Source organism: Gossypium arboreum, chromosome 6 (genome assembly GCF_025698485.1).
Source record: "Gossypium arboreum isolate Shixiya-1 chromosome 6, ASM2569848v2, whole genome shotgun sequence".
Taxonomy (NCBI): Eukaryota; Viridiplantae; Streptophyta; class Magnoliopsida; order Malvales; family Malvaceae; genus Gossypium; species Gossypium arboreum.
Window position 1 is genome coordinate 125,353,413 of NC_069075.1, and position 27,323 is coordinate 125,380,735.

At 32.8% G+C, this 27,323-nt stretch overlaps 4 protein-coding genes and 1 non-coding gene across 7 annotated transcripts; all 5 read left to right on the forward strand.

Annotated features, from left to right (window-relative positions):
* Window positions 1–9,777: 9,777 nt before the first annotated feature.
* Window positions 9,778–12,986, forward strand: LOC108484225 (probable caffeoyl-CoA O-methyltransferase At4g26220). Of its 3 annotated transcripts, XM_017787936.2 has the most exons (7): window positions 9,779–9,920; window positions 11,156–11,270; window positions 11,639–11,723; window positions 11,801–11,880; window positions 11,967–12,111; window positions 12,250–12,381; window positions 12,461–12,986. In XM_017787936.2, the coding sequence occupies exons 2-7, from the start codon at window positions 11,242–11,244 to the stop codon at window positions 12,749–12,751; spliced, it is 762 nt and encodes a 253-aa protein (XP_017643425.1). In that variant the 5' UTR covers window positions 9,779–9,920; window positions 11,156–11,241; the 3' UTR covers window positions 12,752–12,986. The 3 variants fall into 3 exon arrangements, with proteins under 3 accessions (XP_017643426.1, XP_017643425.1, XP_017643427.1); XM_017787937.2 differs by lacking the exon at window positions 11,156–11,270 and having other exon boundaries at window positions 9,778–9,920; XM_017787938.2 differs by lacking the exon at window positions 11,156–11,270 and having other exon boundaries at window positions 9,782–9,920; window positions 11,629–11,723.
* Window positions 12,987–13,320: 334 nt separating this feature from the next.
* Window positions 13,321–15,398, forward strand: LOC108486684 (F-box/LRR-repeat protein At4g29420). Its single transcript, XM_017790860.2, has 2 exons — window positions 13,321–13,891; window positions 14,381–15,398. The coding sequence occupies exons 1-2, from the start codon at window positions 13,351–13,353 to the stop codon at window positions 15,259–15,261; spliced, it is 1,422 nt and encodes a 473-aa protein (XP_017646349.2). The 5' UTR covers window positions 13,321–13,350; the 3' UTR covers window positions 15,262–15,398.
* A 481-nt stretch (window positions 15,399–15,879) lies between these two features.
* Window positions 15,880–17,968, forward strand: LOC108486685 (60S ribosomal protein L28-2). The gene is made up of 4 exons (XM_017790861.2): window positions 15,880–16,112; window positions 16,265–16,421; window positions 16,517–16,680; window positions 17,562–17,968. The coding sequence occupies exons 2-4, from the start codon at window positions 16,274–16,276 to the stop codon at window positions 17,700–17,702; spliced, it is 453 nt and encodes a 150-aa protein (XP_017646350.1). The 5' UTR covers window positions 15,880–16,112; window positions 16,265–16,273; the 3' UTR covers window positions 17,703–17,968.
* On the forward strand, window positions 17,064–17,156 carry LOC128294585 (small nucleolar RNA R24). Its single transcript, XR_008284893.1, has one exon. It is a non-coding gene; the product is annotated as a small nucleolar RNA R24 (small nucleolar RNA).
* A 780-nt stretch (window positions 17,969–18,748) lies between the features above and the next one.
* On the forward strand, window positions 18,749–22,531 carry LOC108484178 (histone acetyltransferase type B catalytic subunit). Its single transcript, XM_017787872.2, has 10 exons — window positions 18,749–18,965; window positions 19,152–19,193; window positions 19,729–19,838; window positions 19,933–20,001; window positions 20,134–20,172; window positions 20,252–20,328; window positions 20,451–20,550; window positions 21,177–21,258; window positions 21,343–21,503; window positions 21,662–22,531. The coding sequence occupies exons 1-10, from the start codon at window positions 18,884–18,886 to the stop codon at window positions 22,304–22,306; spliced, it is 1,407 nt and encodes a 468-aa protein (XP_017643361.1). The 5' UTR covers window positions 18,749–18,883; the 3' UTR covers window positions 22,307–22,531.
* Window positions 22,532–27,323: the final 4,792 nt, after the last annotated feature.

Genomic DNA, 27,323 nt, shown 5'->3' on the forward strand with positions numbered 1-27,323 from the left:
GTTATCAGGATACTCTGCTGCAGGTTTCAATTAGATGGCCAGTTAGTTTTCCATTTTTTGATTGAATAGTCATGCTTCCTTGATTAAACTTTAACCTTAAAGAAACTTAATATTAAATAGATTCCATATTAGTTCTTCCTTTTGGAGCATTCTCATTAACCAACCTGATAGCTGCATTTTAGTTTATTTGGCCAATTAGTGATTACCGCCCATAATTACTACACTTGGCAGTTGCAGTATCACTGTAATCTATTGTACACCCTTAATTAATATGTTGTTCTGTTGCATCTATAGTTTATTGAAAATTTCAAACTATCTCTTATGTGGCTAATTGTAGATGAAAAATCATTGTTTCAATAGGCTGATCAATTAGGAACCATAGTCGAGATCCTTGTAGAAGATGGCAAAGCAGTAAGCGTTGATACGGTGAGTATTTTTTGCTACCTGGATTCCAAATAATGTATATGGATGGATGGGTGGGTATTGAATTGTGGATTTGAAGTAAATTTGATTGATTTTGTCCTTTTTGTCTTGGTTTTCTGTAGGAATATTCTGTAAATATTTTAGGAATATTTTGTAGATTTTTTTTATTAAAATCTCTTATTTTAAGGGATCATATCTCCTATTTAGTATCTTTCCTAACTTAAAGTTTCCTAAAGTAGTGTCATAGGTTGTATATAAAAACTCTGATTTATGTTCTATTTAGTATAAAATACTCTGATTTCTACATGGTATCAGCTTAGGTTACGATTTCTTTTTCAACCTAGACCATGTCCAAACTCCTTCTCCTACTTGGAGATTACTTCAAATCCAGAAAATTTTTCGGTTCGATGCTCCATCGATTAAATGCAGTCGACTATCACCGCCATCGATTGAATGGCAATAATTTTCTTGAATGGTCCCAATCGGTTAAGATTTTTCTCCGGCGAGAAAGATTAGACTACGTTCTTGGTGAAATCAAGAAGCTTCTTGTGGATCGATCTTTGGTTTTGCTAAGTGGATGCGTGACAATGGTCGAGTTATGACTTGGCTCCTTAATTCCATGACCCAGTATAAGCGAAACTTTCTTCTTTACACCACGTACCGCTGAAATTTGGAGTGCAGTCCATGAAACTTACTCTAGCAGTATAACATTGCTGAATTATATCATGTTGAAGATCAAGACCACCCTTAAACAAAGAACCATGTCTCATTACTCTCTACTACAATACCCTTACGCTCTTTGGCAACAATTAGATTTGTATACACATTATGATTGGGTAGATCCAAGAGATCTTTGCTCTTTATCGACAAATTGTTACTCAACGAAGACTTTTTCAATTTCTCCAAGGCTTAAATAAGGACACGGACGAGGTTCACGGCAGGTCTGGCTATTTCTCCTCTTCCTCCTTCGAGAGGCTTTCTATGGTCAAGAAGGAAGAAAGCCGAAGGTGTGTGATGCTGTCTGATGAACCATATTCCACTTCTGAAAGATCTGCCTTACTGACCCATCAATCATCCCCCTCTTCCAAAAGGGGAAGACCTTGGTGTGATCATTGCAAAAAGCCCGGCCACTCTAAGGAAAAGTGTTGGAAGCTTCATGGTAAGCCTCAAGACTGGAAGTCCAAGCACTCTCGAGATAATAAATCAAGCCTTGTTGCCACCTTTGTCACTAGTTTCACTAAAGAACAGATTGCTGAACTTCAAAAACTATTTGGAAAGTTTCAAGGGTCTTGTGAGGGTAATCTGGTCATAAAAGATCCAGAAGGTAACCTTTCTTCTACTGTATTTTTCTCCTCCCAGTTGACTCCTAATTGGATCCTCGATTCTGGTGCTACAGATCATATGACTGGTAACAAGGCATTGTTTCACAATTTTTTCCATACCTTTGGTAAAGCTGTCAAAACGGCTGATGGTACCTTGTGCAAAATAGAGGGACATAGCACTGTTATTCTCAATGAACAAATTGCACTTAAAAATGTTCTTTTTGTACCAAATCTGGCGTGCAATCTCATATTTGTTAGTAAATTGTCCACAGACTTGCACTGCTCTGTAATTTTTAATGATCGTGATTGTACTTTGCAGGCACTGAACTCGAAGAAGATGATTGGTAAGGCCAGCTTGCATAATGGTCTCTACTTCCTCCCTACCTCTTCTAAAATCGAGATCTCTAAGTCATTTACCGTTTTAGGAAAAGTTGATACTGTTATGTTATGGCACTTTCGTTTAGGCCATCCTAGTTTCCAATACCTTGCAAAATTGTTTCCTGCTCTATTCATTAATAAAAGGCCTAATTCTTTTTCTTGCAAAGTTTGCTCTCTTGCCAAACATACTAAATCATCTTATTTTCCTTCTACATACAAGCCTTCTTACCCTTTTGCTTTGATCCATAGTGATATTTGGGGCCCTTCTCGGGTGAAGAATGCTGATAATTGTAAGTGGTTTATCACTTTTATTGATGATCATGAGGATAACTTGGACTTATTTTTGAAAGATAAATCAAAGCTGCTAGTGTTTTTGTGCAATTTTATAACATGGTTCTCACTCAATTTGGGTCTAAAATCCACTCTTTAAATCGATAATGGCGGTGAATTTTTGCTAGGTCTTTAGGTGATTTTTTTAAGGAAAAGGGCATAGTTCAGATTAGTTCTTGTGTTGGAACCCCCAGCAAAAGCGGCATTGCGAAAAGAAAAATAGGCACCTTCTTGAAGTTACTCGTTCTCTTCTATTTACCACTAATGTTCCTAAATATTTGTGGGGAAGCCTTATTAACGCCACATATTTAATCAACCGGATACCTAGTAAGGTTTTAAAATTTCAAACGCCTCAATCTATATTTTTGCAGCACTTTCCTCATTTTAAGCCTATCTCCTCCATTCTCGCCACTTAAAATTTTTGGTCGCACTGTTTTTTATCCAAAATATTGCTCCTAATAAGTCCAAGTTAGATCCTAAGTCTTTAAAATGTGTATTGGTTGGGTATTCTTCACTTAAGAAGGGTTATAAATGCTATCATCCTCCTTCTAAACGATTTTTCACCACTATGGATATAACATTTTATGAGCAGGATTCTTATTTCACTCAGTTGAAATTTGGGAAACATGGAGTGATTTTCAGCCACAACAGTATCTCCTCCTAATCTTCATTCTCAACCTTGAATTGCCATCTTGTTCGCCATTACCGCAGATCATCACTGTGAATGCTCCCATTGATTCTCCTGTAGTACCTATGACTAATTCACTTACACCCACTTTAAACACTCTTCCTAAAATACACCTACTCCAATTGTGGTCTTCAAAAACACCACTACCCAAACGACTTCGTGTCTACACAAGAAAAGAAGACATATCCACGAGACTATTTTGCAATCGATTCTAGCCGAGAATTGGATTTGGGTCCCACCGAAATGGAAAAAGAAATCAAGAAGTCCACTACTCTAGATGACTTTCCTATTGCTATTAGAAAAGGGTTAGATAGTGCACCAAGCATCCTATTGAAAAATTTCTTGGTTATAATTTATTGATGCCGTCTTTTCAAGCATTTACTGATAACTTTGGATAAAGAACAGGTTCCCACAAGCATAGTGAAGCTCTAAAAGATCCAAAATGGAGAAGGGTCATTGAAGAGGAAATTTGTGCACTAGAGAAAATGCTACTTGGACCATTCTGAGACCTTCCTCAAGGAAAAAAGGTGCCATCTGTAAATGGATCTTTCTTTGTAAAGTATAACTCCAATGGCAGTATCCAACGATACAAAGCTAGACTAGTGGCGGAGGTTTCACGCAAACATATGGGATAGACTTCACAGAAACTTTTGCACCTGTGGCAAAGCTTAACACTATTCGAGTATTCCTAAGTTTGGCTGTAAATTGCGATTGGAAATTACACCAACTTGATGTAAAAAATGTATTTCTTAATGGCAAGCTTGAGGAAGAAGTCTATATGCAATTGCCACCTGGCTCAAAGTCTATTGAAGGTAGCAACAAGGTTTGCAAGCTCAACAAGTCTCTATACGGGTTAAAACAATCACCCAGAGCTTAGTTCGAGAGGTTCACTAAAGTCATTCTTCAAAATGGCTACAAGCAGTCCCTTGCCGATCATACGCTTTTCATCAATGTAACTTCTACAAATAAGAAAACTATCCTAATTGTGTATGTGGATGACATCATTCTTACTGGAGATGATGAGGAAGAGATTAGCAATTTGAAGAAGTTGTTAAACAGGGAATTCGAAACCAAGGACTTGGGAAAGCTAAGGTATTTCCTAAGAATAGAGGTGGCAAGATCAAAAGAAGGACTTGTGATCAACCAGAGAAAGTATGTACTTGATTTACTCAAAGAAACTGGTTTTCTTGGCTGTAAGCCGGCTGATACACCAATGGAGGCAAACTTGAGATTCAATAAAGAAGATGAGTCCTTAGTAGACAGAGAGAAATTTCAAAGGTTAGTTGGGAAACTAATCTACTTATTCTTGACAAGGCCGGATATAGCTTTTCCCATAAATGTGATAAGTCAACACATGACTAATCCTCTTGAAGAGCATATGGCGTGACAAATAGAATTCTCAAGTACTTGAAGAAAACTCCAGGACACGGCTTAATGTTTAAGAAGACACAAGATGTAATTGTTAAGATTTTTACAGACTCTAGTTGGGCTGGAGATCTCACTCAAAGAAGATCCACTAGTGGGTCTGCACTTTTGTTTGGGGTAACCTTACAACTTGGAGAAGTAAGAAACAATCTGTTGTTTCAAGAAGTAGTCTTGAAGCTGAATTTAGAGCACTAGCTTTGGGGATATCTGAAGGAATTTGGCTACTTAAATTACTAAAAGAACTTGGCACAAATCGGAGGATCACTTTGAAGTTTTGTGTGATAATCAATCTTCCATTCAGATTGCCAAGAACCCAGTTCAACATGACCGAACAAAGCATGTTGAAATTGATAGGCATTTTATTGCTGATCAAGTCAACAAAAAACACACCACTCTTTCTTACATTCCTTCGAAGAGATGATTGCGAGACATTCTTACCAAGGCTTTGCCAAAACACGTGTTCAATAAATTCCTATTCAAGCTGGGATTATACAATGTATATTCTCCACTTGAGGGGAGTGTAGGAATATTCGTAAATATTTTAGGAATATTTTGTAGATATTTTTTATTAAAATCCCTTATTTTAAGGGATCATATCTCCTATTTAGTATCTTTCCTAACTTAGAGTTTCCTAAAGTAGTGTCATAGGTTGTATATAAAAACTCTGATTTATGTTCTATTTAGTATAAAATACTCTGATTTCTACATTTTCTATTGCTCAGAAATTCTTTTTTGTCATCTTTACAGCCTCTGTTCGTGATTGAACCTTCAAATAAGATTGTCGAGTAGCAAAGTAAAAGGTAGGAAGGACAAGCAGGCAAGCAGGTTGAGTTGGTGGGATTTTTCTTCCTAGTAATGTAGTTTGGATTCATTAAATGGGCAACTTCTTTTGTAGTTTGGTAGCTTATTATGTACTTTTAGTCTTACTGCTATAGTAAATAAAAATGTTATGCAAACAAGTGTTATTATATTCTTCTAGTACGAGACACTTCATGCTTTTTACTTTCCCTTGTTCAAATAAAAATATTATTCAAACAAAGGAACAAATTGAGTTCAAACAAAAAAGTGATTGAAAATGAATATGATTATATAGGGGCTATCGAATATGATTGGCATACTTTTGAATATGAAATTAAAATATAGAATTAAACTAAAACCAAATTCAAATAAAAGAAATAACAAGAAGGCGAGTAAAAAAATTTGAAATTTTAATTAGCTTTTATGAGAAAAGTAATAAATAAAAATATGTCGTTTCTTTTTCTTTTCCTAAAAATACATTAAAGACATGACTTTTTTAGCTTTACAAGTATCTTCAAACACGACTTTAGCTAGTATCAATGAAGAAATTTTCAAAGAAAACCAAAATGACTAGTAATTAAAATGCTTTTAAACCTAGTAGAATAATTAAATTATTTATTTCACTAATGATATTTTAGCATATTAAATATGTATTGCGTTTAAAGTAATAAAGTAGATTATATATTATTTTATAATATTATATATTATGATTTTTGAATTCATATTATTAAAAATTATATTTAATAATAATTATGTTAAAATATGGTTAAATCATTTATTATTTTATTAAATTATTTTTAATAATAATCTTATTAAAATTTAATAACAATAACAATAATCATCTACTTTAAAAAAAATCTGTTAAAGGTATTATGGTCATTTTAGTTTTTTTCCTTATGCTATTACAACATCATTCCATTCAACCAAACACTATAATATTATTACAGTTCTATTCCATTCCATTCAACCAAACAGTTGAATTACTGATTACAGCTCTATTCAATTACAACCCTATTTAATTACAGCCTTATTCTATTACAGTGAACCAAACGTACTGTAAATATGTAATATGAGTCAGTTAATAAGCTACTGATGTAGACAATCCAAAGCTGCCGAAGCCATTAAGAGACTCAGGGGCCATGGTCCCCTAAGGCTTAAGATTCTTCAATTTTCTCTTATATATACATACTACGACTCTCCCAAATATAAAAGTAGGTTCCTCCAATATTAGAAGTAATATTAAAAAAAATTATTTTTGAGAAAAAATAGAGGAAAAATCTCTTGAAGATGCCAAATTTGGAGAGTTTCTTATGGATACTTTTGTTGTTTATATTAAGTGAGAGATTGCTGAACTTTTTGATTGAGACTCTATATTTAGTGATTTTATTTCCTTAAAAAATGTTGTGCACAATTTTGAGTAATGATATGCTATTTCTTCCTAATTGTTCTTTTAAATATGTATTCATGCTACTTATTTTAACTTATATATATATATATTTGAAAATATAACGTGGAGCAAAATTTTTATTTAATTTTTGTAGTATAATTAACATATATAATATATGTTATAGGAATTTCCTCTTTATGTAGCACGTTTAATTTTAAGTTAGCACTCGCAAAGTTAACATTCTGGTTCCACCACTATATTTATGTTTTTTTGGTTCGGATGATATATTTAAAACCGTTGGAATTTATGTTTTGAATGCAATGATAAATTTACATACTTAAATTAGATATTATTTCACATTCACATTCAGTGTCATTTACATATTTGTCCAAATATATAAGAAAAAATTAATAATAAATAGGGTTAAATAAGGAAATCAGGCAATTCAAATTGTAGTATTTAGTTCAATTTTGGTTTGTTTTTACTTTTTTTTAATTTAATTCAGTTTTGGTTCAATTATTAATTAAATACATTTGGTTTAATTTGTTTTTCTTCACAAAATTTTTAAAAAATCTACAATTATTTGAATTGAATTAAATTTTATTTAAATTATAATTATTTTCATAATATAAAATAAATATTTTATATATTAAATTAGTGAAAATGGCTGTAAAATGCTATATATTTATTGAAAACAAATTAAAATTGATAAACCAAACCAATCCAAACTTGTAAAATTCAATTTAATTTGGTTTGATTATGTTTGGTATTCATTTTGGTTTAATTTGAATTTAAAAAATTAAAAATTTCTCCAAAACACATTTCAACCTATTCATTTGAAAGTAATTAGTCTATTTGTGAAAGTTGTGAATTTAGTTCATATATTTTAATTTGGTTATTTTTAGTTTCTGTACTCTTTAATTTTTAAAATTTCAGTCCTTACTAAATGATAACGGTTAAATTCATTAATTAAGTTTTAAACTATTTTCAAAATTTGATGTGGAAAACATATGATCACATGTGTAATGTCATATCAAGTATCAACTTGTCATTTCTACATATTACTCACTAAAAATTCAATTAATGGATTAATGACTATCTTCACGTCAAGATTAAAATTCCAAAGTTTGAAAAATATAAGGATTTAGAAGAATCAAATTAGATAATATGGACTAAATCTACAATTATATGTGTAATATGGGACTAGGAATTGAATTTAACCAAATAGATTTAATTGCTATTGTTTGAGACAGATTAAAATTTCAAAATTTTAAAAATATAAGGACTAAATTTGAGCAATTAAAAAAAAAAAACTAAAATTGATCAATTTATAGTTTATAGACTAAACCACACCTTTCATGAAATATAGAGACTAATAATATAATTTAACCTTGGAAAGTTGGTAAGTAGGCTATGATTTGGAGATAGAGAGTTAGAGCTAGGGGTAGGTGAGTATTCGACCGAATTGAGTGGAAAATTTTTAATAATCAAGTTGGTGAGTCTTATTTTATCATGTTAACTCAATTCAAAAATTTTTCAAATTGAGTTGAGTGAAATAAAATTCAAGTTGAATCGAATTGAGTGAAATTGTTCGAGTTAAATTAAAAAATTAAACATGTCAAATTAAAATCTTGATACAATATAACTAATTCCATGTTAGAGCACAAAAATCTGAAACCATAAATATTTGAAAAAATTTCAAAGCAAAATAAGAAAAAAAACAAGAGATTTTAGTATGATAAACTTGAACCATTAATTAACTTATTTAGATCTCCAAAATTATTATTTTAACTTTTTTATATATTCTTTAGAATTTTTTAAAATTTCTTTTAAAACTTTTAATATATATATGTCGAATTTTTAAATATTTTGAATTGTTTTATAATTTTTGTTGTGAGAGACAAACTTACTCATTTTCAAAATTGACAAGGACCAAAGGGTATTTACACTAATTTATTATTTGAATTATTCGAGTTGTTCGAATTATTCGAATTACAAAATTCAACTTGACTTGAACTCGAAATTCGAATTATTTATTCAAATTGACTAAAAAACTAAATAATTCAAATAATTCAATTTGATTAATTTGAAATTAAAAAAAAATTATTATTTTTAAATCCAACCAAGTTTTGCGGAAGCAGTCAAATGCAATTGAGGGTTATCAATTCCTTTTCTTTAACAAGAATTAGGGTAAAAGGTAGCAACACCTTCTTCCCATACCTACTGGGTAATAATTCAAACTTCGGCATATTAGTAATTCTTGTCCTAATTATAATACTCAAAATTTTCGGTACAAAAATGGTATTGTTTCAGTAATATACATAGTAAATTTATTAAGAAAATAGATTTGAGTGTATTAAAATTTGGTTTGACAATAAAATAAAATAAAATAATTTAAAATTTGATGGAAGTTAGAGAACTAAAAGTGAAAATAAACCATAAGCAGCGAAATTGGAGAATAATGGTATGAAGTAAATTAAATTAAGTGTAACATCCTTGAAGATGAAAATAGTGTCAGTGTTAGAATAGTGAAAAAGGTAGTCGGAGATTATAAGAAATCAAAAAGACTTTTGGATTTAGAGAAATTAAATTAAGGTATTGAACAAATTGTAAAAGTGTGAGAGTTGTAACAATCTGAAAAGATAGTTGTGTCAGAAATGGTAATTTTAGAATCCCGTTCTCTAATGATCGAGGTCGTAAATATTATTAATTAATATTTACGAATTAATTATAATATTATATTAAATTTTAGTATGATGAATTTGTTAATTAGATAATTAGTTAAGGTACAAGTATATTACTCTAAATTCAGTCGTAAACTAAACTCATAAATACTTTTATAAAATATTTAAGGAATTAGTATATAAGTGAATTAAATTTTAGATATTAATTAAGTGAATTTTAATTAGAATCTAGGATCAATGATTAAAATGGAAATTACACCATTTTAAAATGCACAGTGGGCGGTTAGGTTGAAAGAATATTAGATTTATTACGAAAAGTTTATTTAATTAAAGTATATTTATTTTATAACTTAAATATTTTAATGTATATTTTATGTAGGTGGAGAAAAGGAGAAATCGACATTATTCATCATCTTTTTCCTCCCAAGGCCGAAACAGAGAAAAAGAAAAACATAAGGGAGCGCTGGAAGCTTAAACCTTAATTGGTAGGTTCAATTTAGTTTATTTTCTTGTAATTTTTATGTTTTAGAAATTTTGAGAGTTTGATTTAGTTGACCCGTGTGTTAAATTTTAAAAATTTTAAAGTTTATAAATAGTGCCATTGTTGAATCTTGAATTTCTTGATATTAAATGGTTAGATTTAAAACCTAGATATGAAAAATGACTAGTTTGTAAAATGGAAGTGGTTAGTTTTGAACATAGAGACTAAAGGGCAAATATTTCGACCTGCCGAATGTGTCTAGCAGATTGTCGGGTGCTTACACTATCCTGTTATTATTTCGGTAGTCTTTTTATTGTTTAAAGCTTGGTTTTGTGGCATGTAAATAGGTTTCAATATGGTTAAGTAGTAATTTTGTAAGATGATGAAATGGTCCTTATTTTGAATGTGTGTATAATAGGTATATAAGGCTTGGAGTGTATATGTTTGTAATTGGGAGTTTTCATGTGTTTGTATTATGAATGTGGTTGGTTCTTAACGCCTTATTAAAGTGCTTAAAATGTACAGAATGGGTATTATGGTTCACAAATGGTTGAAGCTTTCAAATGGTCATATTTGATTGTGAAAAGGGTGGACTAGTGTGATATAAATGGTATGAAATTGTATCAATTGACTTTAATGGTTGATAATACTTATATAACTTTGTTGTGAAATGGTGCCAATGAGGCATATTGGCTAGTTGATTAGAGATTGTTATATGATATGTTTTGGACGAGTCTAAAAGTTGATAGATGTATATGTTTGGTTTGTTTGGAAGACTGGTTTTGATAACTTGCACTAAAAGACACATTTTGGTCCACATGGCTTCAGTGAGTTACACGGCTGGGTCACACGGTTGTGTGAATCCTGTTTTACATGATTATCTTTTAACTTCTGAAAATGTTACAACTTAGTTCTTATTCATGCTCGGGTCTACAAAAGAGCTTTCATAAGCTCAATTAAGGCTCGAATTTAATTGTGCATCTTAATGTCTATGTATTTATGACATGATTGAATATTTGAATGACTTGTTTATAGTATACTTGATTAGAAATTTTAAAAATGTTACAAAAAAAATCTCTATTTGATTCGTTTGAATAAGACCCGGAATTTTAAAAATATTCATTTGAATATTTGAAGATATTTTTGTAGAAAGATGTAGAATCATCCATCATCATTTCATTCTCTCTCCCAATTTTCTCATAGGCAATTTTAGCCAAGCTTTCCTTTTCTTTCATTCAGGTCCTTCTCTACCATTTTTCAACCCTTTCAAGCTCAAATTTCTAAATTCTTCCATGGATTCTTAGTGAAAACAAGAGAATAACTCCATGGCAAGACAAGTTTCTTGTGAAACAAGGTAAGGGGTGTTACCCTAGCAGGACCACCGGATTTAATCATCCTTTGAATTATCAACTTTGTGTTAATTTATTCAGACTGTTCATTGGTTAAATGCTTAGGATCGATCTTCCATCCATGACTCAACTTTTCAATTTCTCTTTCTTTGGGTTGCCATCCTGCCAATTAAGCTCTTCACTGTCGATTTTAGTTGCTCTATTGATCTTTTGGATCATGAAATGTTAATGGTGGACATGGCTCCAGATTTTGAAACCATGCCCTTTTTTTTCCATGTCTCTATTTTCAAGTCACAATTAGTTTCCATTATGAACCACAGAGCCAGTTTTGTAGAAATTGTTTTTACATTATATAATGTGAAGTTATTGTTAGGAACAATTTGAGAGGTATGGATAATGAAAAGAAAAGATCAGCAATTTTCAGCAAGGGGTTATTGCAAAGTGGAGAACTGTATCAGGTATTGCTCTCACTTAAATCATTTCATTTCTTTTTATCTTGTTTAGTTTCTTAAGACATTTTTCAATAATGTGACAGTATTTATTAGAGACTAATGTGTATCCACGTGAACCGGAGCTGTTGAAAGAGCTAAGGGATATGACTGCTACCCACCCAAGGTAGTAGATTACATTGTAAAATTACTGTGTTAGCTTATGAAATGAAATGAATTGAATTGATTTGTACTTAAATTGTTATTTTACAGGGCTATAATGGCTACTGCACCTGATGCAGGGCAGCTAATTGCCATGCTCTTGAAGCTTATAAATGCGAAAAGGACAATTGAAGTCGGAGTTTTCACCGGATACTCCCTTCTCCGTACTGCTCTTACAATCCCAGAGGATGGCAAGGTATATAATACATCTCTTCCACCAAGACTAATACCTTAGCCCGCAAGTAAGCAATCTGTAGAATTGACCTGTGGAGGTTTGAGGGCCATTTACTCGATGTCGTCTATATACTCTTTTTTACCATTTGTTTTTGTTTAGATTGTAGCGATAGATATGAATCGAGAGGCATATGAGATAGGGTTACCAGTTATCAGAAAAGCCGGTGTCGAGAACAAAATCGAATTCATAGAGTCAGAAGCTTTGCCGGTCCTTGACCAGCTCCTTGAAGATGTAAGGATGAAGTATTTTAAAATCCTTGTTCTTAGTTTTCATTCACTGTCCTTGCATTTGTCATTATTTCCTGTTTCAGCCTGGAAATGAAAACGGCTTCGACTTTGCTTTTATTGATGCCGACAAGATCAATTACTGGAAGTATCACGAGAGGTTGATGAAATTGGTGAAGGTTGGTGGGATTGTTGTGTATGATAACACACTGTGGGCGGGATCAGTTGCAATGCCGGAAGAGTGCACTCCAGAGATACTGAGAGAGGGCAGACAAAGAACACTGGAATTTAACAAGTTGCTGGCAGCGGATCCTCGTGTCGAAATTTCGCTTGCTCCATTAGGTGATGGGATCACAATCTGTAGGCGTATGCACTGAACTTATTATCCAAAGCTTAAACCATTTTAAACATGTTTGTGGTGGTTCCCTGTTCAATTACTATGTCAGTCAAGGAATAATGAAAGTTAAACAAAGAGTCACAAAGGCCACCATTTTCATTCATATGTTTGGTCTTGGGCTTTCGACTGCTTCTAGTTTAGGATGGTAATGGTTTGGTTATATTTGTCCTCCAATTTTCTTCTATTTAATTTTTCTTTAACACTTAAATTTAAAATTGTTTGTTAAATTTCTCAAAAAAAAAAGAAGTAATGCCTATTAATTTTGTTGGTATGATATTTAGGTGGATGTCGTATCAATAAATAAATAATTTTTTAATATTTAAAATTTCAAAAAATATAAAAGATATAAATTTTTTTAAATTTTTTAAAAATTAAATAATTATTGGGTGACAAGTAAAACATGCCTAAAAACAAATAACTAGCATAGCATTCAGTTGTCGTTTTAATCGCTTGTATGGCTTTTTAGACATTTGCAACAGTCATTGGAGATGTTATCGTAATTTTGGATACAACCTGAAAATGGCATTTTAGATATTAAAATGAAAAACATGACCATTATGTAAGTTGGTCAGATTCTGAATGGTAGTAATACCGTTTGAAACAATTCCAACACCTTCCATTCAGCTGTCTTGTCTTATTTTCCCTTTTCCTCTTCAATTTTTCTCAATGGATGATCTTCCCTCATCTCTTGTCGTTGATATCCTCAGTCGTCTCACTGATTCTGCCGACGTTGCTCGGTGCCGAGTCGCCTCCAAAACACTCAACTCTCTCACTCGCGAGGTCCGTTCCCTTAACCTCCTCTGCACCTTGTCTCGCTACCTCAAATCCCGCTCGCCGGAGACCAAGGACCACGTCACTCCTTTCAAGGCAATCTTTAATAACCTTGTCGGCCAGGCTCCCTGTCTTAACTCAATCTCAGTTGGAGTCGATAAATCGCTCAGGAATATCTCGTATGACGACGTGGATGACGAGTCGGATGATTTGTATTTGACTGATGTGGGGTTCGTCAAGGAGTGGTTGCCCAAGGTTTGCGGCGACCTAGGGAAGCTATCGATTTCGGATTTTTGGATACAGTCTTGCTGGAGGAAATCTCAGATTTTGAGCTTGATTTCTTCTTGTTGTGAGTTTCTTGGCGCCTGCAATTTCATTTTATTTCTTATTTGGTATTTGGATACACTATAATTAGTTTGAAATTGAACTTAATGGAGTCGTTTTAAGGTAAATTGTATTTGTGAAGCTTAAATTGTGTTAAAATTTTGAGAGATAGGATAGTGAATGATGGTTAAGCATACCTTTAGAAATGAACTCTGTTACTACTATCTCCCGGCCATTTTGAATCGCTTGTGTTCCAATTCAGTAAGAGCAATTATCCCGTTAACATATATACATAAACACAAAAAATATATATACAAAAATGGTAAACAATCTAATGTAGTGAGTTGGGTTACTCGTACTGAACCAGTCCGGTCCGCATTCTTGATAACATAGGAAATAAATTCAGTGTCAGTTTTGTTTTGGTTGCATAAAAGATTAAAACTTTTCTCTTATTCTTTAAGTTATATTATTGCTTATGCAAAGGCCATTGCCTTTGTTTTTTTTGTGTATGTAGGCAATGGTCTTATGGAGCTAGAGGTGAAGAATGCTTGGCTCTCGGTTGATGGATTAAATCCAATGACTAGGCTAACAAGTTTGACACTTGAATTTATTAGACTTGAAGATGAGGACCTAAACAAAGTTAATGAATGTTTTCCTTCTCTTCAAGTTCTAAACTTGGTTGGCGTTGGAGGACTTAAAGATCCCAAGATTCATCTCTTGCATCTTAAATCATGCTTGTGGACGGTGTCAAATGCTCCTCTGTCTCTGACTATCTTTGCTCCCAACCTCGTGAAGCTCAGGCTAAAATGTATCAAGCCGAAATCTCTTGTTCTCGACACGCCATTGTTGTCAGATTTCCATCTTTCGGTCGAGGAAGCATCTGATTTTAGAGTGAAAGAGTTCCATAATTTGGGAAACCTTCACCTTGAATCTTCGAGTCTTTGCTGCCTCCTTGACATGTTTCCATCTGGTAAATCAGTTAGGAAGCTGACAGTGAATTCTCTCAAATGGACTGCAACAATTAAATTTCGCTTGGAAGCAGTGTTTGATGTGTTTCCGAATGCAACATATCTTAATATAGGCCCTGGGGCTTGGTGTGAAGCCGAGAATTGCTTTCGGAAAGGAGGTTTGGAAGATAGGAATGCATTGAAGGAGTTGAGAGAGATAGTGGCAAATTTAGTTGTGTATGATATTGAAGTTACCCTTTCGTTTATATTCTCTATCTTGGATAAATGCACCAAGTTATCAGACATGGCATTACTCTTTCACCCTAAAGGAGATTATAAACTTGCTAGAAGTCTCATCCCTAGGTGTACAGCTTATTGTCCAAGAGTAAAATGGAGATGGGGAATACGGGAAGGGCCAAAAGACACCTGGGTCTCTGTTGGAATGTAATTTGGTTCTCTTTCCTCAAAAGGAAATAGAGAATGCTTAATCTTTTATATTCTGTGTGTTGTTTCTCTGGTTTAAATTAACCTTCCTTAGTGAAGATGGTGAAGGTTTTTCAGTAAATCTCAAAAGCTTAGAATAAAGATTTTTCTTCTTTTTCTTGTAAATACAATAGGATTATAGGTGACTGGTATGGTATAAAGACATCAGTAACTACATGACCTGTACAAATGAATATAGTTGCTTGGAAGGTGAAAGCATAACGAATTATAGATGAAGAACAAGGCAGTTCACCCACCAAGAAGGAGAAGAGAATACCAAGCATTAGCACGAAGTTGATGTCTGGTTGTTGATGGTGTATTTTTATGTTTTCTTTCAGGAGTATTTCTTAGGTTGTGTTTTTTTTTTTTTTTCCTGCTAAGCACAAAAAAGTACAGAATATAGTGCTGATGTTAACATTGGCAAAGCTTGTGATTTTTATTTGTTCCAATGAGGTTAATTCCTAGCCTGATGCATGTGGTCTGGCATTGAATGGTTAATTCTGTACGGATCTAGATGGAAAACAGAACTGCCGAATTCAAGACCACTTTTCACATATAAGATGTTTGAAGCATTCATAAATTCGGGCCGTTCCGAGAATCGAAGTCGGGACCTCTCGCACCCAAAGCGAGTATCATACCACTAAACCAAACAACCTCCTGGGCTCAACTTGGCAACTTAAAATATGTATTGCATCTTTCAAATTGATTAGGGTTTTTGGCTATAAGGGCACACAACTGAAGTTACATATAATGTTTCCATAATCAATTAGGCGACACTAAACCCTCTCTGCCGCCCTCCTCCCTTACTCCATTGTGGTAACTTCTTCTCCTTGTCATTCAAATAATTCCATTGCTTGTTTCCCAAACTTTGATTTCGGCTGAAATTTACTTTTCTACGATCTTGAATTCGTTTCCCCAATTCCCCATTTTTGTTTCGCAACGATCTGATATCTATCCATTGTTCTCAGGTAAGTAAAATGGCGACGGTTCCAGGACAGTTGATTTGGGAGATCGTGAAGAGAAACAACTGTTTCTTGGTGAAGGAGTTCGGTCGAGGCACCGCCGGCATTCAGTTCAGTAAGGAGAGCAACAATCTCTACAATCTTAACTCTTACAAGCACTCTGGTAATCTCATCCTCCATTTTTGGTTTGCATTTGTTTCCCTACTCCTAAAATGAAAAAAAAAAACCCCAAAGATGTTAATTTTTATGTTGTTATAGGTCTTGCTAACAAGAAGACTGTAACTGTTCAGCCTGGTGGGAAGGATCAATCAGTGTTACTTGCCACCACAAAGACTAAGAAGCAGAACAAACCTGCAAGTGTGCTTCATAAATCTGTTATGAGAAAAGAGTTTCCTAGGATGGCTAAGGCTGTTGTCAACCAGGTATTCCACGAATTTGTTTTACTAGTAAATGCGCTAATGTATAGTTGTAGCTTCTATTCAATCTATGTGCTTGACAAGCATTAGTTGGAAGTCTTTAAGTTCTTATGTTTAGCTGTAATGATAATATTCAGTAATGTCTATCCAGAAGAACCCATGCCAACCTAAGCCAGCGTTTAAATATCTGTTAAATCTTCTGTTTTGATGATCGTTGTTGGTAAAGCTACTTTTATCTTGGAACAATTACCTGTGGGCTCCATGATAACAAATGCTGGCATTCAAATATCTGTGTAGTCTTCTGTTTGGTGATCATTGTTTGGTTTTTAAGTTACTTTTAGGTTTGAATAATTGCCTGCAACCATCCTTTTAAATTTGGTTTTATTATAGTTGCAGTGATGAGAAGCTAACATGTAAGAAGATCCCATCTTATTGAGGGGTTTTCAATGAAATATACCTGTTACGCTTGGCTTCTGAGATTGCACCCTCAACCATTGATTGGCTTTTTTCGTAATTCTCTGTAGTCTGTTCTATCTTTGTTGTTTTGCTTGACATTCTATACTTTGTTTGTTCAGCTGTTGGCCACTTGCTAAGAATAATTACTGCCATCAACTATCAAGCGCTGTATTCCTTGTTGAATGTCTTGAATTAATCTTTTTCTTTCTTTGTTGTGTTGGTTGCAAATGCTACTCGTTTTGCAATTAGGAAAATTTTCTATTAGCATTCTGGTCCTAATGTCATCAATAGACTTTGAGGTTGAATCAACTCCCCCAACAAAAAAAAAAAAACACGCACAAATTTTATGGCTAATATACCTATATCCATGGATGAAGAGTTGAGGAATATGAGCCTTTTACTGACTGCTGTTTGTTTGATGATGGTTTCAGGTTGTAGATAATCACTACCGACCGGACTTGAAGAAGGCAGCCCTTGCAAGACTTAGTGCTGTCAACAGGAGCCTGAAGGTAGCCAAATCTGGGGTCAAGAAGAGGAACAGACAGGCAGTTAGGATCCGTGGCAGGAAGTGAAACATAGATAGTTAGGGAAACTGTCATGCCTGAATTGGTGATGGTATTCTTTGGTTACAAAAGTTGCAGACAGTAGATTAATTTGTCATTTCGTGTTAATGTATTGGAAAATTTGTCACCTCTGCTAGAGATGGTTAAGCCTTGGATTTGATAATTGCATTTTGAGTTTTAAGTTATGCGCTAATGGGAATTTCAATTACATTTGTACGAGACTATTGCATGTTGATTTTGTTTTGGATTGTTGGTTGAAAAAATTATTTCAATAACTGGATTAGCAACTTCCTTAAAGTAGCCTATTTTCATGAACAAAAGAATAAGGTTCTGATTGGCATCTTGCTATCTTTGCTAATTGCCGGATTATGGGTGGATATCTTCTGGCTAGTTAAATTAGAAAAAAAAAAAATCCTGTCATTTTTTTTAGAGGACTTGGTCTAAGTACTGGTAACATCCCTTGTGTTTGAGTAGATTTATGTGTGTAACGTTGTTCCCTTTCTATTGACAGATGAGCAAGTGAGCAAAATAGTCTTTTTAAAGTTAAAAACTGCATTGTTAAATGTTTGTTTTGGTGTTTAAATATAAGTAATAATAATAAATTTAGTTTTTATTTTTACATATTTATTCAATTTGATTTCAATTCTTTTATTGGAAGTAAATTGGAAACTTTTGAATCTAATAAGGTTAAGGGTAAAAAGATCTTAGTAACAAATTAGAAAAAATTAATTAAATCCTTTTAAAAGAATTATAAATAAAATTATTATAAAATAACAATACTGACTTAATAAAAAAGAGTTGGGGTAAATTTTTTTTTTTAAGTCTTATATTGGGTTGGTATTGCTATTAATTTTTATATCACAGCTATTTTTAAAAATATAAACATAAATATAAATTTATATTTCAATAAAAAGAAAAAGAAAAATAATGGAAGAATGAGGTTATGGTGGCCTTTAGTTTTCTAGAAAGCCCATCATTATGGGCTAAGAATAAGGTAGTAGAAGGCTCAAATAAAAAATTAAATAACCTTACTTTCTGTCTACGTCACGTGGTGAGTACCCTTCTCTCTCTTTGCGACTTCACTTTGATTTATTATAAATAACCTAAATAATCCCCCCAATTTGTACAACATAATTTCCCGCCTCACCGTTCTTCATTTCCCGCTCTGCAAAACCCTAACTCTACGCCAAATGGGGCAGAAGCAACAACATCCCAACGCCGATCCTCTCCCCGAACCCAAGAAAAAGCGACGCGTCGGTTTTTCCAACATCGGTCAGTCCGCTCTTCTCCGATTTCATCATTTTACGTTTTTAGCTTTTCCATCCAAATTACATTTTCCTTTTCTTTCCCAACTTCACTTCCCCTCACTTCGCTGTAAATTCCATTTTATTTACTTTTCAAAGAGTTGGTTTCTGATTTCGCTCACTGGTGTTTCTTATTTGTTTGGCCTTGAAGCAGATGCTGGAGTTGAGCCCAATGACTGCATTAAGATTTACTTGGGTGAGTTTCTTTTTCTTTTTTAAAATATTTTTATATCTTATTTTAGTTTTTGTTAATTCTACTGTTATAATCTAGACTCTTTTTGGTTTTGCTATATGCTGATGGAGAAAAAAGGTTTAAAACAGAAAGTTGAATTTCCTGACTTCGTCAATTGAAAGCTCTAATTAACTGTGTTAATTGACGACAAAGACAATATTTTGATTTAGTCTCGACATGAATGGTATTTATGAGACTTAGCTTTTCTCTTGCGTGAGTAGTGGCAGGCATAATATACAATAATTCGCTTATAACATTTTGAAAGTAGCTTTGCTGCATGACCTGTCAATATTCAAGTTGGCTTCTTAATTGATTTAAAAGAATTTGTTATATATGGCATGGGAGTAGAGATACTTCTTGATTGCTGTCAAATGGTTGGTTCCTGATAATAAAAAGAAGCTCTATTTGGTGAATTTTTAGTTTTGTATTTAAATTCTGCTACTTTTTGTGTAAGAACATTCTTCTGCATTACTTATTTGCTTAATTGATATTGATTTAGTTTCTAAGAAAGAGGAAGTCGGAACTTCAGATGGTTACCGTATCAGCCCTGTTGATTTGAACAGCTTTTTTGAAGAAGATGAGAAGATATACGGTTACCAAGGGTTAAAGGTAATATGCCTTCATAATTACAACATAATGGCCTTCAAATAGTATTTTGATCTTGTTGATGGTTTATGTTGATGCATTATTTCATTTTTGCCAGATAACCATCTGGATAAGCAGCATTTCTTTTCATGCGTATGCTGATATTACCTTCCAAAGCACATCTGATGTAAGTTGAAATCGGCAACCCTGAACTACTATAAATGGTTTTAGTCTTCTTTTTATCATATATTGAGTCAGTGAAGCATTTTTTTTTTGTATTTTCATGGTATTTTAATGATTTTCACTTTTGTTTATTCAGGGGGGCAAAGGGATTACAGACCTGAAATCTGCTCTTGAGGTATACATTAGTTACCATGTTTATCCTTAACTTAAATCTCTTATATCTTGTGGCTTTTCTGATTGTCCTTTTTGTACAGAAAATTTTTGGTGAGACTCTTTTGGAGAACAAAGATGACTTCCTGCAAACCTTTTCAACTGAGAATAATTTCATTAGGTATTTTGCCATGAAAATCTTGTACGCATGTAAAGATGTATTGCTCTTTTACCTTTGCAATGTTCGCATTCTATTTTCTTTTTCTTATGGTTTTGCAAATTCAATATGTATTCCTTTTTCAGTTCTGTTGTTTCCAATGAAGAGAAGTTGCAAACCAAAGCCTCCAATGGCCATACAACTCATTTTAATGGCAGTTCAGAAGCAGCGTTTTCTGATCTGGAGGTAATTTTACTATCTATGCATGAAAGTAAGTGTTTGTTTTGTTGCTTAAATGTCACTGTTATAGCTATCTATTCTAAGTTCCATCTCCCAACCTGAAACCTCTGGCCAAACACTTTCATTTGGTTTCTCAATTTTGCACTGGATCTGGCAGCATTCTCTGACTCCCTGGTCTTTTGCTAGTATCTTTTTGTTAGATTCTTCTTTGTTGTTTCCCGTCTTCATACAAGTTTCAGTCTTGTTTTGGTCTCATCTTTGTGAGATGCCACCTTTTGTGGGATTTTTTTACATTTCATGAAATTTTCAAGTATCCATGATAGAAAGGATTTTTTTACCATTCCTTTCCAACAATTATTTCCTTTGTTTATGTAGGCCCCTTTGGACAGTGAAGGGGTTGTCTGTTTTATGGTAATTTACATGCTTAGGAGATTAGTTGTGATGATACTGCTCCTTAATAGTTCAAACCACCATGGAAAGTCCAATAAGTATATTGTAGGGAAAATATTTTAATAGATTTAAGGTACCTTGATGTTAGCTTGCTGGTAGTTTACATTATTATGTAAGCAATGGTGTTGAGTTGCATGTATTCATATGTTAGCTATGATTGATTTGTTTTCTTTCTGTATTAGGTTGTTCGCCTGATGATGAGCAATTTGGCTGCTGGCCATCTTTATAGTCGCTTGGTACCTCTTGTTCTTCTTCTTGTTGATGGTAGCTGTCACTCTTCACTGAATATTAATGACAATTTGTATCTCATTTTTAATGAAGTCTAAATAATTATGTTTTCTTGATTAGGTAGCAATCCTATTGATGTAATTGATCCAAGCTGGGAGTTATATCTCTTGACTCGGAAGAAAACTGATCAGCCCGCGAACACTCAGCATATATTGCTTGGTTTTGCAGCGCTCTATCGTTTTTATCGTTACCCTGATGGTTCACGCTTGCGACTCAGCCAGGTTAATCTCTTTCATTGTCATTATTCATGTTAGCATCTAAGGTAGACTGAATGGAACCCAAAGTATTGACAGTGCCACTCTTCAACAACTGTTACACGTTGCTAATATTTTATTAATCACAAATAGCATTTTTATGAAATTATTCTCCCTGTTGGCAGATTTTGGTATTGCCTCCTTACCAGCACAAGGGTTATGGCAGCTACCTTGTGGAGGTGCTGAGCAATGTTGCAATATCTGAAAACGTTTATGACTTGACAGTTGAAGAGCCTCAAGAGTACTTCCAACATGTGCGCACCAGTTTTGATGTAAAACGACTGCTAGCTTTTGAACCGGCCCAGAGTGCTGTTAAATCAGCTGTCTTGCATCTTAAGCAAGGGAAATTGTCAAAAAAAACCCAGGTTCCTAGATTCTTGCCATCTGCCGATGTTGTTGACGAAGTCAGGAAAACTTTGAAAATTAACAAGAAACAGTTTCTTCAGTGTTGGGAGATTTTGATATATCTTGGCCTTGATCCTATAGAGAAGCACATGGAAGACTATGTAACAATAATTTGCAATAGGGTGAAGGATGATATACTAGGTAAAGATTCTGAGACAGCAGGAAAGGAAGTAATTGAGGTCCCAAGTGTTCATGACGAGGAGACGTCATTTGTCATGTTCAGGTTGCAGAACAGCAAGGCTGGGGGTATTCAAATGGATGAAGATCAGACAAAAACCCAAGAACAGCAGCTGCAGCAGTTGGTCGACGAGAGAATCAAGGAGGTGAAGTTAATTGCACAAAAGGTGTCTCACAAACATGTATGAAGGGTACCACTTTCTTGGCATGATGCATTGACCTGGTTATAAGCACATTACTGATAATTTCTAGTGAAGCTAGCTCTGTTGTAGGATTAGTAAATTTGAGGCTTGTTCTGTAAATTTTTTGAGCACTACTTTAATTTAAGCTTATCTTAGAATATTAGCAGACGATATAGTCAATGTGATAACTTTTCAACACAAGTTAATTCCAGTATTCCCTTGAATGTTGAATGCTTGCTAGCTGATTTTTTTTTTTTCCATTTTGCATTATGAATATTGAAGGCATGTCTGGTTGTTGATATATTATAGCAGCTGATAACCCGGCCACCACCCCCCCCAAAAAAAAAAAAAAGAAAGAAAGAAGAGTTTACCCTACTAATCATTCATTTGACCATTTATTCTTACTGAATAAGAGAAAATGAAAAGCTATATTCTGTGCTGTGCTATTAGTATGCACTTGGCTATAGTTTTTATAGTTTAAACACAATGGTGGAGAAGGAAACTCCAGCAGGATTCAAAATGTGTAATGATTGATAGCCAGTGGTGCGAGAAAAGGGTGGCCCTTGGTATGGAAATGGCACATTTAATAAATTTTACGTTCTTTGGTACTTAATTTGTTACCTTTATGCATCACTACTGACCTGTGGTAAGGAAGGTGAATATATTTTATTATTATATTTTAAATAACCACTTTCTTAATTTTAAATTAAATCTATATTTGCAAACATCAAAATAATATTTAATATAAAATTTATTTTTAATAATTTCTTTTAAGAGAAAAATGAACTAAAATACATACTAAGGGTGTGTTTAGTTTACAAAAAAAAAGTGTTTTAATTTAATTTTTAAATTGTGTTTGATAACTCTAATCAATTTACTTAATTCAAAATCTTTTAACAAAATAATTTAAATAGAATAAGTAGATAGATAATTACTTATTATTTAAATTTAAAAAAATTAATTTTATTTTTAAAACATATATTCACAATAAATTATCTCTTTACTTTTGTTAAAAACATGAAATGTTCAAATTATTCCATTTAATTTTTATTCAAAATTATGTAAAATAATATAAAATATTATATTAATAATATTAAAATCATGAAATAACTAGTTTTCAATAATTAATATTTATTATTATCCTTTTTAAAAATATATTATTATCAAAGGATATAATTATATTCAACACTAATTTTACAAACAAATCAACTAACTTTATAATATGAATTTAGCACTTATAAAATTATGTGCTATACTTCAATTTTCAACACTTAATTTTTTAATTTATCAAAGCGACACTTGACTTATATTTCCTAACTGAATTTGGGTCCTTAGCTTATCTAACACCAACTCAATTACAAGAAAGCATAATAATTTATTTAGTCCTTCAATTTTACAAAAAATTTATTTTAACTCTTCATTAAATTTTCATACTTTTAGCTCTTAAACTTGTGTTTTTGTCAAATCACTCTAAAATAGATAGAAAAATTAACATTTTTAATTTTGCGAGACATGTATAACACATCAATATTTAATTAATTTTAAAATTTTTAAAAATTTAAAAATATAAAAATTATTTTTAAAAATCATTAAAATTATTTAAAAAGTATAAAAATATTTTAAAATTAAAAAATTAATTAAATATTGACATATCGTCCATGTGGCAATCCACGTATATGTCATGTCAAGAAAGATTAATTAAAATAGATTAATTAATTATTAAAAAAAGAATCATTCCTTTTTCTCATCTATATGCCTATATATAAAGTAACTATATAAATTATTTAAAATATAATATATTTGTAATATTTGAATATATTACATACATAAATATTGTGGAAAACTTTACTAAGATATAAATAGTATTAAAAATATTTTTAAAAATATTATATTTATGTATTAAAATATATTAAACTATTTCTTTAAAAATATTATAAAAATTATACTATTTGAAAAATAGCATGTTTAGAAATTAAATCATAAAATTAAATAATAATCATTGTAGAATTAATTTATGTTAATGTTGTTCCACACTTTTTTATAATTTAATATAAATGGATCATTATATCATAGTCTTTAGTATATATGTTGTCACACTTGGTTTTTCACAAAGTCTGAGAATTAAAAAATAATTGAAGGGTTAAATTGAAAGAAACCATACGTGTCACAGGCCGTGTGGACATTCAAAATGGAAGCACATGGCCGTGTTCCAGCCCGTGTCCTACCCCGTGTAACTCTCTGACTTGGGTCACACGGCTAACACACACGCCCGTGTGGCTAGCCTGTATGCCCTAGAAATGGCCACACATGCCCATGTGCCAGACCGTGTGCTAGGTCGTGCCAAACCTGTAGGGTATACTGATTTATGCCACATGGCCATGACACACGCCCATGTGCTGGGCCGTGTGGAGCATACTGACTTGATTTTAATTTCAACACTAAAGGGCACACGACTGTGCAACATAACCGTGTGCCACACATGGCTGAGACACACGCTCGTGTCTCTGCTCGTGTGGACAAAAATATGCTATTTACCAAGTCATTTTACCATTCAATTTGCATATACCTATATCAAACCAAATGGCACAATTCATAGCATAAAAATAGGCATTCTAATAGCCTCAATCAAACATAATTCAACCTATTTCAATACCAATCAATTCAAAACACACCAATACAACAATATACAATTAAATTTCATACCAAAATTCCTAATTTGAAATCATCCATATGAACACTTCCAACTTTGCATCATTTAGCCTAATCTTATAAGCATTTCAAGTTCATTTCTCAACCATTTAGTACCCCTAATTACCAAATATCAACCAACATCACATATCCATATTCAAGCACATAATAAGAGCCATATGCACAAATATATACACAACCAAACCAACCAAGTTAAGCCAACTTTCATGGCTATATACAAAACCAAACTGTAACAGCCTGATTTTGGGCATGGTCGGGATAGTAGTTTTGGGACCACAAATCCAGAGTTGGAGAAATTATTTGTAACACCCCCTACCCGTATTTCGAGCCTAGAATAGGGTACGAGGCATTACCGAACTTAATATGATCAATCATGTAAAAATCAGCCATAAAATTTCTTCTAAATTAAAAACTTTCATACATATGTTTAAAAATTTCTTCTAAATTAAAAACTTTCATACATATGTTTAACGTCCTTTTATATGGGCTTACGGGGCGCAAAACATACATTCAGGGTGGTTCGGGACCAAACCGTAAACATATGAAACTTTTGCAACATTTAGAAAATTTTCACACTTTGGAGAGTCACACGCCCGTGTTTTCAACCCGTGTATCAGCCATATCTCTGTAATCTAAATATATTTTCATAACAACTTATCTTGATTTCATACTATTTCATATTTAAGCTTAAATAACCAAAGCATTTGAAATATCATCTTTATACAAATAGTACACATGAGGTATATAATTCCATAATTATGAATAAACACATTTATCAAACATTTTCCATATTCATATATCAAGGTCTCATGTCTCCATATATCAATAACCGTCATTTTTCTTATTTTTCAGATAATTATATGTAACCATTCATAAGTATGCAATTCACTGTTTCTTCCAGTCAATCACAATTTTAAATGACAAATTCATGTAAATGAGCTCAACCTCATTAAGTGTTTAAATTCTGTCACTTTGATTCACATACTCATAATTTACTAACATATTTTGTCAATTACAATCTCTAAATGACGAAATCATAAAATTGAGCTCAATAATAATAATAATAACATTACTTACATTTCTTTTCCCACACGTTACATTTACAACTTACCACTTGTCCATTCAAGGAACGGCTTATGATTTAAGTACATCGTGATTTGAAACCCAAGTCTAGTGAAGTACATAACTACTAAACGGAAGTTAGAAGGCTAATCAAGCACACAAGTGTTAAGCAGGCTTAGAAGGCTAAGCAAGCACATAAGTGCTAAACGGAAGGTCAAGTGTGTAAGCAACGAAGCCCAAAGGCTAATCAAGAAGCTAATCAAGCACACAAGTGCTAAGCGAAGCTTAGAAAAGGCTAATGAAGCACACAAGTGCTAAACGAAAGCTTAAGGCTAAATCAAGCACATAAGTGTTAAGCAAGCTTGAAGGCTAACTGGAGCTCATCAGAGTTGAACTGAAATCCCAAAAGGGTTAACTGAAACTCATATGAGTTAGCGAAAGCTCGTAAGAGCTAAACAGAAAGCAAACACGAGAATTCGCAACAAATGTTGAATCTCGGTTTACTTGGGTAATTTACCGTCAATTCATCTTTTTCACTGAAAGATCGTACTCATTTCCTGCGTTCCGTTCCTCCGAAATACTCAGTTCAATTTCATAACTTTTGTACACAATTTACTTATTTTCAACAATTAACATACACAAATATTCCAAATAAAACATTATATCATTTTAAATTCAAAATTCATCGATTATAATCGGGCATGTGATCAATTTATACACAAGTCATTCATATATTTCTCCTCCTCCTCCTCTCCATCCACATCCTTGGTATAAATAACACACTTGTAAATAACCTTATCCATAATTTTCACTAATTACTTATGTGAATATTCAAGCTATCCACCCGTGTCATAGCCACTAAATTATTTATATCTGGAGCTACGGAACTCCAAATTAAGATCCACTAATTTTTCTTGAAACTAGACTCACATATCTTATTACCATAAAATTTTCATAATTTTTGGTTAGGCTAATGTCTGATTTATTCATTGAAGTCTCCCCCTGCTCGCTATCGATAGTTCGACCCTTCTTCACTAAAAATTAATTATCTCCTCGCATGTGATTGAATGATGTTCTCGTTTGATTATCTTGAAAATAGACTCATTCAGTATTCTAAACATATAAATCTAAGCCCCTAATTATTTTTATCCAATTTTTTATGATTTACAAATTCAGAACAGGGGAACCCGAAATCATTCTGACCTTATCTCACAAAATTTATTATATCTCATGATTTACAATTTCATTGCTT